The sequence below is a fragment of the Cherax quadricarinatus genome, chromosome 67 (genome assembly GCF_038502225.1).
Source record: "Cherax quadricarinatus isolate ZL_2023a chromosome 67, ASM3850222v1, whole genome shotgun sequence".
NCBI classification, from domain to species: Eukaryota; Metazoa; Arthropoda; class Malacostraca; order Decapoda; family Parastacidae; genus Cherax; species Cherax quadricarinatus.
Window position 1 is genome coordinate 21,149,039 of NC_091358.1, and position 14,353 is coordinate 21,163,391.

At 45.3% G+C, this 14,353-nt stretch overlaps 1 protein-coding gene across 3 annotated transcripts in view; it reads right to left on the reverse strand.

The window, feature by feature from the left end:
• Positions 1-14,353, reverse strand: part of RhoGAP100F (Rho GTPase activating protein at 100F) — a 587,716-nt gene that overhangs the window by 167,615 nt on the left and 405,748 nt on the right. For all 3 annotated transcript variants that reach the window (XM_070099441.1, XM_070099442.1, XM_070099440.1), the window contains one exon: positions 3,873-4,055. In XM_070099441.1, the coding sequence (XP_069955542.1) occupies positions 3,873-4,055 (183 nt within the window). The remainder of the gene's footprint in view (positions 1-3,872; positions 4,056-14,353) is intronic.

Consider the following 14,353-nt stretch of genomic DNA (forward strand, 5'->3'; position numbering starts at 1 on the left):
GTGTAGTAGTAGTGTGTTAGTGTTAGGAGTGTTAGTGTTAGTAGTGTTAGTGTTCGTAGTGTTATTAGTGTTAGTGTTAGTAGTGTTAGTGTTAGTAGTGTTAGTGTTAGTAGTGTTAGTGTTAGTAGTGTTAGTGTTAGTAGTGTTAGTGTTAGTAGTGTTAGTGTTAGTAGTGTTAGTGGTAGTAGTGTTAGTGTTAGTAGTGTTAGTGACAGTAGTGTTAGTGTTAGTAGTGTTAGTGTTAGTAGTGTTAGTGTTAGTAGTGTTAGTGTTAGTAGTGTTAGTGACAGTAGTGTTAGTGTTAGTAGTGTTAGTGTTAGTAGTGTTAGTGTTAGTAGTGTTAGTGGTAGTAGTGTTAGTGTTCGTAGTGTTAGTGTTAGTAGTGTTAGTGACAGTAGTGTTAGTGTTAGTAGTGTTAGTGGTAGTAGTGTTAGTGTTAGTAGTGTTAGTGTTAGTGTTAGTAGTGTTAGTGTTAGTAGTGTTAGTGTTAGTGGTAGTAGTGTTAGTGTTAGTAGTGTTAGTGTTAGTAGTGTTAGTGACAGTAGTGTTAGTGTTAGTAGTGTTAGTGTTAGTAGTGTTAGTGTTAGTGTTAGTGGTAGTAGTGTTAGTGTTAGTAGTGTTAGTGTTAGTAGTGTTAGTGACAGTAGTGTTAGTGTTAGTAGTGTTTGTGTTAGTAGTGTTAGTGTTAGTGTTAGTGGTAGTAGTGTTAGTGTTAGTAGTGTTAGTGTTAGTAGTGTTAGTGACAGTAGTGTTAGTGTTAGTAGTGTTAGTGTTAGTAGTTTTAGTGACAGTAGTGTTAGTGTTAGTAGTGTTAGTGTTAGTAGTGTTAGTGACAGTAGTGTTAGTGTTAGTAGTGTTAGTGTTAGTAGTGTTAGTGTTAGTAGTGTTAGTGTTAGTAGTGTTAGTGTTAGTAGTGTTAGTGTTAGTAGTGTTAGTGTTAGTAGTGTTAGTGTTAGTAGTGTTAGTGTTAGTAGTGTTAGTGACAGTAGTGTTAGTGTTAGTAGTGTTAGTGTTAGTAGTGTTAGTGTTAGTAGTGTTAGTGTTAGTAGTGTTAGTGACAGTAGTGTTAGTGTTAGTAGTGTTAGTGTTAGTAGTGTTAGTGACAGTAGTGTTAGTGTTAGTAGTGTTAGTGTTAGTAGTGTTAGTGTTAGTAGTGTTAGTGTTAGTAGTGTTAGTGTTAGTAGTGTTAGTGGTAGTAGTGTTAGTGTTAGTAGTGTTAGTGGTAGTAGTGTTAGTGTTAGTAGTGTTAGTGACAGTAGTGTTAGTGTTAGTAGTGTTAGTGTTAGTAGTGTTAGTGTTAGTAGTGTCAGTGACAGTAGTGTTAGTGTTAGTAGTGTTACTGTTAGTAGTGTTAGTGTTAGTAGTGTTAATAGTGTTAGTGTTAGTAGTGTTAGTGTTAGTAGTGTTAGTGTTAGTAGTGTTAGTGTTAGTAGTGTTAGTGTTAGTAGTGTTAGTGTTAGTAGTGTTAGTGTTAGTAGTGTTAGTGTTAGTAGTGTTAGTGTTAGTAGTGTTAGTGGTAGTAGTGTTAGTGTTAGTAGTGTTAGTGTTAGTAGTGTTAGTGTTAGTAGTGTTAGTGTTAGTAGTGTTAGTGTTAGTAGTGTTTGTGGTAGTAGTGTTAGTGTTAGTAGTGTTAGTGTTAGTAGTGTTAGTGACAGTAGTGTTAGTGTTAGTAGTGTTAGTGTTAGTAGTGTTAGTGTTAGTAGTGTTAGTGACAGTAGTGTTAGTGTTAGTAGTGTTAGTGGTAGTAGTGTTAGTGTTAGTAGTGTTAGTGTTAGTAGTGTTAGTGACAGTAGTGTTAGTAGTGTTAGTGTTAGTAGTGTTAGTGTTAGTAGTGTTAGTGACAGTAGTGTTAGTGTTAGTAGTGTTAGTGTTAGTAGTGTTAGTGTTAGTAGTGTTAGTGTTAGTAGTGTTAGTGTTAGTAGTGTTAGTGTTAGTAGTGTTAGTGTTAGTAGTGTTAGTGTTAGTAGTGTTAGTGTTAGTAGTGTTAGTGTTAGTAGTGTTAGTGTTAGTAGTGTTAGTGTTAGTAGTGTTAGTGTTAGTAGTGTTAGTGTTAGTAGTGTTAGTGTTAGTAGTGTTAGTGTTAGTAGTGTTAGTGTTAGTAGTGTTAGTGTTAGTAGTGTTAGTGTTAGTAGTGTTAGTGACAGTAGTGTTAGTGTTAGTAGTGTTAGTGTTAGTAGTGTTAGTGTTAGTAGTGTTAGTGTTAGTAGTGTTAGTGACAGTAGTGTTAGTGTTAGTAGTGTTAGTGGTAGTAGTGTTAGTGACAGTAGTGTTAGTGTTAGTAGTGTTAGTGACAGTAGTGTTAGTGTTAGTAGTGTTAGTGTTAGTAGTGTTAGTGTTAGTAGTGTTAGTGTTAGTAGTGTTAGTGACAGTAGTGTTAGTGTTAGTAGTGTTAGTGTTAGTAGTGTTAGTGTTAGTAGTGTTAGTGTTAGTAGTGTTAGTGACAGTAGTGTTAGTGTTAGTAGTGTTAGTGACAGTAGTGTTAGTGTTAGTAGTGTTAGTGTTAGTAGTGTTAGTGTTAGTAGTGTTAGTGTTAGTAGTGTTAGTGGTAGTAGTGTTAGTGTTAGTAGTGTTAGTGTTAGTAGTGTTAGTGTTAGTAGTGTTAGTGTTAGTAGTGTTAGTGTTAGTAGTGTTAGTGACAGTAGTGTTAGTGTTAGTAGTGTTAGTGTTAGTAGTGTTAGTGGTAGTAGTGTTAGTGTTAGTAGTGTTAGTGTTAGTAGTGTTAGTGTTAGTAGTGTTAGTGGTAGTAGTGTTAGTGTTAGTAGTGTTAGTGTTTGTAGTGTTAGTGTTAGTAGTGTTAGTGTTAGTAGTGTTAGTGGTAGTAGTGTTAGTGACAGTAGTGTTAGTGTTAGTAGTGTTAGTGTTAGTAGTGTTAGTGGTAGTAGTGTTAGTGGTAGTAGTGTTAGTGTTAGTAGTGTTAGTGTTAGTAGTGTTAGTGGTAGTAGTGTTAGTGTTAGTAGTGTTAGTGTTTGTAGTGTTAGTGTTAGTAGTGTTAGTGTTAGTAGTGTTAGTGGTAGTAGTGTTAGTGTTAGTAGTGTTAATGAACATTAAAATGGTATAAAATACCGACAGGTTGTTAGGTAAGACACATATGCAACAGTTAGGTATCTTTATTTTGAAACGTTTCGCCTACACAGTAGGCTTCTTCAGTCGAGTACAGAAAAGTTGATAGAAGCAGAAGATACTTGAAGACGATGTAATCAGTCCATCACCCTTAAAGTTTTGAGGTGGTCAGTCCCTCAGTCTGGAGAAGAGCATTGTTCCATAGAATGAAACAATATGGAGATGAAGTGACAGGATGGAGCCTTTTTATAGCGCCAACAGGTGAGACGTAGGTCACTAGGTCATCTCCATATTGTTTCATTCTATGGAACAATGCTCTTCTCCAGACTGAGGGACTGACCACCTCAAAACTTTAAGGGTGATGGACTGATTACATCGTCTTCAAGTATCTTCTGCTTCTATCAACTTTTCTGTACTCGACTGAAGAAGCCTACTGTGTAGGCGAAACGTTTCAAAATAAAGATACCTAACTGTTGCATATGTGTCTTACCTAACAACATAGTAGTGTTAGTGTTAGTAGTGTTAGTGTTAGTAGTGTTAGTGGTAGTAGTGTTAGTGTTATTAGTGTTAGTGGTAGTAGTGTTCGTGTTAGTAGTGTTAGTGTTAGTAGTGTTAGTGTTAGTAGTGTTAGTGTTAGTAGTGTTAGTGTTAGTATTGTTAGTGTTAGTAGTGTTAGTGTTAGTAGTGTTAGTGGTAGTAGTGTTAGTGTTAGTAGTGTTAGTGTTAGTAGTGTTAGTGGTAGTAGTGTTAGTGGTAATAGAAGTAATATCAACAGTAACAATGGTAGAGAGTGGAGGGTAGCATAGGCTTACCTGGGCAGCAAGGAACCTCTTAGCCTGGTCGTAGGCCTGCCTGCTCAACGTCCTGGGATCCAACAGTCGTACGACCATCTCGCCGCGTCGTTCAACGACGTCCAGAGCCGCCGCTGTAGACGCATCATGGTCGTTCTCAACCGTCTCTATTTGACGGAAGATCTCTGTGCTGATCCCACTCACCTGTCAACACCAGTCAACACCAGTCAACACCTGTCAACACCTCTGAATACCTGCTATATTTATTACGTGTCAACACAAGTGATCATCTGTCAACACCAGTGATCACCTGCCAACACCAGGGATCACCTGGCAACACCAGTGACCACCTGCCAACACCAGTGATCACCTGCCAACACCAGGGATCACCTGTCAACACCAGTTATCACCTGCCAACAGCAGTGATCACCTGCCAACACCAGGGATCACCTGTCAACACCAGTGATCACCTGCCAACACCAGTGGTCACCTGCCAACACCAGTGATCACCTGCCAACACCAGTAATCACCTGCCAACACCAGGGATCACCTGTCAACACCAGTTATCACCTGCCAACACCAGTGATCACCTGCCAACACCAGGGATCACCTGTCAACACCAGTGATCACCTGCCAACACCAGTGATCACCTGCCAACACCAGTGATCACCTGCGAACACCAGTGATCACCTGCCAACACCAGGGATCATCTGTCAACACCAGTGATCACCTGCCAACACCAGTGATCACCTGCCAACACCAGTGATCACCTGCCAACACCAGTGATCACCTGCCAACACCAGGGATCACCTGTCAACACCAGTGATCATTTGTCAACACCAGTGATCACCTGCCAACACCAGTGATCCCCTGCCAACACCAGTGATCACCTGCCAACACCAGGGATCATCTGTCAACACCAGTTATCACCTGCCAACACCAGTGATCACCTGCCAACACCAGGGATCACCTGTCAACACCAGTGATCACCTGCCAACACAAGTGCTCACCTGCCAACGCCAGTGATCACCTGCCAACACCAGTGATCACCTGCCAACACCAGGGATCACCTGTCAACACCAGTAATCACCTGTCAACACCAGTGATCACCTGCCAACACCAGTGATCACCTGCCAACACCAGTGATCACCTGCCAACACCAGGGATCACCTGTCAACACAAGTTATCACCTGCCAACACCAGTGATCACCTGCCAACACCAGGGATCACCTGTCAACACCAGTGATCACCTGCCAACACCAGTGATCACCTGCCAACACCAGTGATCACCTGCCAACACCAATGATCACCTGCCAACACCAGGGATCACCTGTCAACACCAGTGATCACCTGTCAACACCAGTGATCACCTGCCAACACCAGGGGTCACCTGTCAACACCAGGGATCACCTGTGAACACCAGTGATCACCTGCCAACACCGGGGATCATCTGCCAACACCAGTGATCATCTGTCAACACCAGTGATCACCTGCCAACACCAGGGATCACCTGTCAACACCAGTGATCACCTGCCAACACCAGTGATCACCTGCCAACACCAGGGATCACCTGTCAACACAAGTGATCACCTACCAACACCAGGGATCACCTGTCAACACAAGTGATCATCTGTCAACAACAGTGATCACCTGTCAACACCTATCAATACTTGCTACAGCTATTACCTGTCTGCACCAATGATCATCTGTCAACACCAGTGATCATCTGTCAACACCATTGATCACCTGTCAATATCCATGATCGCCTATCAACACCATTGATCACCTGTCAATATCCATGATCGCCTATCAACACCAGTGATCATCTCTCAACACTAGTGATCAACTGTCAACACCAGTGATCACCTGTCAACACCAGGGATCACCTGTCAACACCTATCAATTCCTGTTACAGTTATTACCTGTCTGCACCAATGATCATCTGTCAACACCAGTGATCACTTGTCAACACCAGTGATCACCTGTCAACACCAGTGATCACTTGTCAACACCAGTGATCTCCTGTCAACACCAGTGGTCACCTGTTAACTCCAGCGATCACCTGTCAACACCAGTCAACACCTGTCAACACCAGTGATCACCTGTCAACACCAGTGATCACCTGTCAACACCAGTGATCACCTGTCAACACCAGTCAACACCTGTCAACACCAGTGATCACCTGTCAACACCAGTCAACACCTGTCAACACCAGTGATCACCTGTCAACACCAGTCAACACCTGTCAACACCAGTGATCACCTGTCATCACCAGTCAACGCTTTTCATCACCTCTCAATATCTGCTGCAATTATTACATGTCAACACCAGTGATCGTCTGTCAACACCAGTGATTACCTGTCAACACCAGTGATCATCTTTCAACACCAGTGATCACCTGTAAACACCATTGATCACCTGTCATCACCAGTCAACACCTGTCAACACCAGTGATCACCTGTCAACACCAGTCAACACTTGTCATCAATTTTCAATACCTGCTGCAATTATTACCTGACATCACCAGTGATCATCTGTCAACACCAGTGATCACCTGTCAATACCACTGAACATCTGTCAACACCACTGATCACCTATCAACACCAGTGAGCACCTGTCAACACCGGTGATCACCTGTCAACACTAGTAATCACCTGTCAACACTAGTGATCACCTGTCAGTACCAGTCAACACCTGTCATCACCTCTTAAAACTTGCTTCAGTTATTACGTGTCAACACCAGTGATCATCTGTCAACACCAGTGATCATCTGTCAACACCAGTGATCAGATGCAAGCACCAGTGATTATTTGTCAACACCATTGATCACCTGTCAACACCAGTGATCATCTGTCAACACCAGTGATCACCTGCCAACACCAGTGATCTTCTGTTAACACCAGTAATCACCTGTCAACACCAGTGATCATATGTCAAAACCAGTGATCACCTATCAACACCAGTGATCACCTGTCAACACCAGTGATCACCAGTCAACACAAGTGATCATCTGTCAACACCAGTGATTACTTGTCAACACCAGTGATCATCTGTCAACACCAGTGATCATCTGTCAACACCAGTGATCATCTGTCAACATCAGTGATCACCTGTCAACACCAGTGATCATCTGTCAACACCAGTGATCATCTGTCAACATCAGTGATCACCTGTCAACACCAGTGATCATCTGTCAACACCAGTGATCACCTCTCAACACCAAACAACACTTGTCGTCACCTCGCAGTACCTGCTGCAATTATTACATGTCAACACCAGTGATCACCTGTCCACACCTTTGATCACCTGTCAACACCAGTGATTACCTGTCAACACCAGTGATTACCTGTCAACACCAGTGATCACTTGTCAACACCAGTGATCACCTGTCATTACCTCTTAACACCTGCTGCAGTTACTACCTGTCAACACCCGTGATCACCTGTCAGCACCATTGATTATCTGTCAACACCCGCGATCATCTGTCAATACGATTGATCACCTGTCAACGCCAGCGATCACCTGTCAACACCAGTGATCACCTCTCAACACCCGTTATCCCCTATCAACACCATTAATCACCTGTCAACGCCAGTGATCACCTGTCAACACCAGTGATCATCTGTCAGCACCATTGATCGCCTGTCAACACCAGTGATCACCTGTCAACACCGGTGATCACCTGTCAACACCAGTGGTCACTTGCCAATACTTGTGATCACCTGTCATCACCAGTCAACACCACTGATCACCTGTCAACACTATTGATCACCTGTCAAAACCAGTGATCACCTGTCAACACCGGTGATCACCTGCCAATACTTATGATCACCTGTCAACACCGGTAATCACCTGTCAACACCAGTGATCACATGTCAACACAAGTGTTTACCTGCCAGCAGTAATCAACACCTTTGATCACCTGTCAAAACCAGTAAACACCTGTCATCACCTCTCAATTCCTGCTGCAGTTATTACCTGTCAACACAAGTGATCACATGTCAAAACTAGTCAACACCTGTGATCACCTTTCAATACTTGTGACACCAAATGATTTAGAAAAGGCAATTAATAACATGGCCATGCACTCTGCCCCAGAGCCAGACTCATGGCACTCCGTGTTCATCAAGAACTGCAAGTGATAGGGGCTATCACGTGCTAACACCATCCTATGGAGAGGGAGCATGGACATGGGGGTCGTCCCACAGTTACTAAAAACAACAGACATAGCCCCACTCCACAAAGGGGGCAGTAAAGCAATAGCAAAGAACTACAGACCGATAGCACTAACATCCCATATCATAAAAATCTTTGAAAGGGTCCCAAGAAGCAAGATCACCACCCATCTAGAAACCCATCAATTGCACAACCCAGGGCAACATGGGTTTAGAACAGGTCGTTCCTGCCTGTCCCAGCTACTGGACCACTACGACAAGGTCCTGGACGCTCTAGAAGATAAATGAAACACAGGTGTTGTACAAACAGACTTTGCAAAAGCCTTCGACAAGTGTGACCATGGCGTAATAGCGCACAAAATGCGTGCTAAAGGAATAACAGGAAAAGTCGGTCGATGGATCTATAATTTCCTCACTAACAGAACACAGAGAGTAGTCGTCAACAGAGTAAAGTCCGAGGCAGCTACGGTGAAAAGCTCTGTTCCACAAGGCACAGTACTCGCTCCCATCTTGTTCCTCATCCTCATATCCGACATAGACAAGGATGTCAGCCACAGCACCGTGTCTTCCTTTGCAGATGACACCCGAATCTGCATGACAGTGTCTTCCATTGCAGACACTGCAAAGCTCCAGGCGGACATCAACCAAATCTTTCAGTGGGCTGCAGAAAACAATATGAAGTTCTTATGGAAAATGACTGGAAATTAAAATTATAAGCGAGTATAAAACAATTTCGAACCACAGAATAGAACGGAAAACTAATTTAAAAGACCTGGGAGTGATCATGTCGGAGGATCTCACCTTCAAGAACCATAACATTGTATCAATCGCATCTGCTAGAAAAATGACAGGATGGATAATGAGAACCTTCAAAACTAGGGAGGCCAAGCCCATGATGACACTCTTCAGGTCACTTGTTCTATCTAGGCTGGAATATTGCTGCACACTAACAGCACCTTTCAAGGCAGGTGAAACTGCTGACCTAGAAAATGTACAGAGAACTTTCACGGCGCGCATAACGGAGATAAAACACCTCAATTACTGGGAGCGCTTGAGGTTCCTGAACCTGTATTCCCTGGAACGCAGGAGGGAGAGATACATGATTATATACACCTGGAAAATCCTAGAGGGACTAGTACCGAACTTGCACACGAAAATCACTCCGTATGAAAGAAAAAACTCGGCAGACGATGCAACATCCCCCCAATAAAAAGCAGGGGTGTCACTAGCACGATAAGAGACAATACAATAAGTGTCAGAGGCCCAAGACTGTTCAACTGCCTCCCAGCATACATAAGGGGGATTACCAACAAACCCCTGACTGTCTTAAAGAAGGCACTGGACAGGCACCTATAGTCAGTACCTGACCAACCGGGCTGTGGTTCGTACGTCGGGTTGAGTGCGGCCAACAGTAACAGCCTGGTTGATCAGATCCTGATCCACCATGAGTCCTGGTCACAGACCGGGCCACGGGGGCGTTGACCCCAGAAACCCTTTCTAGGTATATTCCAGGTAGGTATACCTGTCAACAGCAGTCAACACATGTGTTCACCTGTCAACACCGTTCAACACCTGTGATCACCTATGAACACCAGTCAACACCTGGTATCATCTATGAAAACCCTGTAAACACCTGTGATCACCTGTAAACACCCGTGATCACCTGAAAACACCTGTGATCATCTGTCAACACATTTGATCACCTGTCAACACTAGTTAATACCTGTCAACATTTGTGATCATCTGTGATCAGTTGTCCACTCCTGTCGACACCTCGTAGCACCTGTCAACACACATGATTACCTGTGACCACCCGTTTACACCTGCCAACACCAGTCAACACCTGTGAACACCTGTGATAACCTGTTGACACTTGTCAACTCCTGTGATCCCCTGTCAACACCTGTATCACCTGTCAACACCTGTGAACACATGTGATAACCTGTGATCACCTGTGAACACCAGTCAACACCTCTCAACACCAATGATCACCTGTCAGTCCCAGTGATCTGATGTCAAGACCAACACCAGTCAACACCTGTCAGTACCAACACCAGTCAACACTTGTCAAGATCAACACGAGTCAACACCTGTCAAGACCATCACCAGTCTACACCTGTCAAGATCGGCTACAGTGTTCAGCAGTGTCGAGGGTCATAAATTTTAAACTTTTAGTTTATCTGGGACCCATGATGAAGTTCTCTTAACCTGTGAACCGGCAGTCAGTCTAGCAGTTCTGGGACCCATGATGAAGTTCTCTTTACCTGTGAACCGGCAGTCAGTTTAGCAGTTCTGGGATCCATGATGAAGTTCTCTTAACCTGTGAACCGGCAGTCAGTCTAGCAGTTCTGGGACCCATGATGAAGTTCTCTTTACCTGTGAACCGGCAGTCAGTTTAGCAGTTCTGGGACCCATGATGAAGTTCTCTTAACCTGTGAACCGGCAGTCAGTCTAGCAGTTCTGGGACCCATGATGAAGTTCTCTTAACCTGTGAACCGGCAGTCAGTCTAGCAGTTCTGGGACCCATGATGAAGTTCTCTTTACCTGTGAACCGGCAGTCAGTTTAGCAGTTCTGGGACCCATGATGAAGTTCTCTTAACCTGTGAACCGGCAGTCAGTCTAGCAGTTCTGGGACCCATGATGAAGTTCTCTTAACCTGTGAACCGGCAGTCAGTCTAGCAGTTCTGGGACCCATGATGAAGTTCTCTTTACCTGTGAACCGGCAGTCAGTCTAGCAGTTCTGGGACCCATGATGAAGTTCTCTTAACGTGTGAACCGGCAGTCAGTCTAGCAGTTCTGGGACCCATGATGAAGTTCTCTTTACCTGTGAACCGGCAGTCAGTCTAGCAGTTCTGGGACCCATGATGAAGTTCTCTTAACCTGTGAACCGGCAGTCAGTCTAGCAGTTCTGGGACCCATGATGAAGTTCTCTTAACTTGTGAACCGGCAGTCAGTCTAGCAGTTCTGGGACCCATGATGAAGTTCTCTTAACCTGTGAACCGGCAGTCAGTCTAGCAGTTCTGGGGCCCATGATGAAGTTCTCTTAACTTCTGAACCGGCAGTCAGTCTAGCAGTTCTGGGACCCATGATGAAGTTCTCTTAACGTGTGAAGCGGCAGTCAGTCTAGCAGTTCTGGGACCCATGATGAAGTTCTCTTAACTTATGAACCGGCAGTCAGTCTAGCAGTTCTGGGACCCCACTGTTGTGTAGTAGTTCTGGGGCCCCACTGTTGTATAGTAGTTCTGGGGCCCCACTGTTGTATAGTAGTTCTGAGACCCCACTGTTGTATAGCAGTTCGGGGACCCCACTGTTGTATAGTAGTTCAGGGACCCCACTGTTGTATAGTAGTTCTGGGGCCCCACTGTTGTATAGTAGTTCTGGGGCCCCACTGTTGTATAGTAGTTCTGGGGCCCCACTCTTGTATAGCAGTTCTGAGACCTAGCTGTTGTATAGTAGTTCTGGGGCCCCACTGTTGTATAGCAGTTCTTGGACCCCACTGTTGTATAGTAGTTCTGGGGCTCCACTGTTGTATAGTAGTTCTGAGACCCCACTGTTGTATAGTAGTTCTGCGGCCCCACTGTTGTATAGTAGTTCTAGGACCCCACTGTTGTATAGTAGTTCTGGGGCCCCACTGTTGTATAGTAGTTCTAGAACCCCACTGTTGTATAGTAGTTCTGGGACCCCACTGTTGTACAGTAGTTCTGGGGCCCCACTGTTGTATAGTAGTTCTGGGACTCCACTGTTGTATAGTAGTTCTAGGACCCTAATGTTGTATAGTAGTTCTGGGACCCCACTGTTATGTATAGTAGTTCTGGGACCACACTGTTGTATAGCAGTTCTGAGACCCCACTGTTGTATAGTAGTTCTGGGACGCCACTGTTGTACAGTAGTTCTGGGGCCCCACTGTTGTATAGTAGTTCTAGGACCCCACTGTTGTATAGTAGTTCTGGGACCCCACTTCTGTATAGTAGTTCTGGGACCGCACTGTTGTATAGTAGTTCTGGGGCCCCACTGTTGTACAGTAGTTCTGAGACCCCACTGTTGTATAGTAGTTCGGGGGCCACACTGTTGTATAGTAGTTCTGAGACCCCATTGTTGTATAGTAGTTCTGGGACCCATGATGAAGTTCTCTTAACCTGTGAACCGGCAGTCAGTCTAGCAGTTCTGGGGCCCCACTGTTGCATAGCAGTTCTGGGGCCCCACTGTTGTATAGCAGTTCTGGGGCCCCACTGTTGTATAGCAGTTCTGAGACCCCACTGTTGTATAGTTGTTCTGGGGCCCCACTGTTGTATATCAGTTCTGGGGCCCATGATGAAGTTCTCTTAACCTGTGAACCGACAGTCAGTCTAGCAGTTCTGGGGCCCCACTGTTGTATAGCAGTTCTGGGGCCCCACTGTTGTATAGCAGTTCTGGGGCCCCACTGTTGTATAGCAGTTCTGGGGCCCCACAGTTGTATAGCAGTTCTGGGGCCACACTGTTGCATAGTAGTTCTGGGGCCCCACTGTTGTATAGTAGTTCTGGGGCCCCACTGTTGTATAGCAGTTCTGGGGCCCCACTGTTGTACAGTAGTTCTGGGGCCCCACTGTTGTATAGCAGTTCTGGGGCCCCACTGTTGTATAGCAGCTCTGGGGCCCCACTGTTGTATAGCAGTTCTGGGGCCACACTGTTGCATAGTAGTTCTGGGGCCCCACTGTTGAATAGTAGTTCTGGGGCCCCACTGTTGTATAGCAGTTCTGGGGCCCCACTGTTGTACAGTAGTTCTGGGGCCCCACTGTTGCATAGTAGTTGGGGGACCCCACTGTTGTATAGTAGTTCTGAGACCCCACTGTTGTATAGTAATTCTGGGGCCCCACTGTTTTATATTAGTTCTGGGACCCCACTGTTGTATAGTAGTTCTGGGACCCCACTGTTGTATAGTAGTTCTGAGACCCCACTGTTGTATAGTAGTTCTGGGGCGCTACTGTTGTATAGTAGTTCTGGGGCCCCACTGTTGTATAGCAGTTCTGGGGCCCCACTGTTGCATAGCAGTTCTGGGGCCCCAATGTTGTACAGTAATTCTGGCGCCCCACTGTTGTATAGTAGTTCTGGGGCCCCACTGTTGTATAGCAGTTCTGGGGCCCCACTGTTGTATAGTAATTCTGGGGCCCCACTGTTGTATAGTAGTTCTGAAACCCCACTGTTGTGTAGCAGTTCTGTGGCCCTACTGTTGTATAGTAGTTCGGGGGCCCCACTGTTGTATAGCAGTTCTGGGGCCCCACTGTTTTATAGTAGTTCTGGGGCCCCACTGTTGTATAGCAGTTCTGGGGCTCTACTGTTGTATAGTAGTTCTGGGGCCCCACTGTTGTATAGTAGTTCTGGGGCCCCACTTGTATAGTAGTTCTGAGACCCCACTGTTGTATAGTAGCTCTGGGGCCCCACTGTTGTATAGTAGTTCTGGGGCCCCACTGTTGTATAGCAGTTCTGGGGCCCCACTGTTGTATAGTAGTTCTGAGACCCCACTGTTGTATAGTAGTTCTGGGGCCCAACTGTTGTATAGTAGTTCTGAGACCCCACTGTTGTATAGTAGTTCTGGGGCCCCACTGTTGTGTAGTAGTTCCGGGGCCCCACTGTTGTATAGTAGTTCTGAGGCTCCACTGTTGTATAGTAGTTCTGAGACCCCACTGTTGAATAGTAGTTCTGGGGCCCCACTGTTGTGTAGTAGTTCCGGGGCCCCACTGTTGTATAGTAGTTCTGGGACCCCACTGTTGTATAGTAGTTCTGAGACCCCACTGTTGTATAGTAGTTCTTGGGCCCCACTGTTGTATAGTAGTTCTGGGGCCCCGCTGTTGTATAGTAGTTCTGGGGCCCCACTGTTGTATAGTAGTTCTGGGGCCACACTGTTGTGTAGCAGTTCTGCGCCAACACTGTTGTATAGTAGTTCTTGGTCCATACTGTTGTATAGTAGTTCTGGGGCCACACTGTTGTATAGCAGTTCTGGGGCCCCACTGTTGTATAGTAGTTCTGGGGCCCCACTGTTGTATAGTAGTTCAGGGACCCCACTGTTGTATAGTAGTTCTGAGACCCCACTGTTGTATAGTAATTCTGGGGCCACACTGTTGTATAGCAGTTCCGAGACCCCACTCTTGTATAGTAGTTCTGGGGCCCCACTGTTGTACAGTAGTTCCGGGGCCACACTGTTGTATAGTAGTTCTGGGGCCCCACTGTTGTATAGTTGTTCCGGGGCCCCACTGTTGTATAGTAGGTCTGGGGCCCTACTGTTGTATAGTAGTTCTTGGGCCCCACTGTTGTATAGTAGTTCTGGGGCCCCACTGATGTATAGTTGTTCCG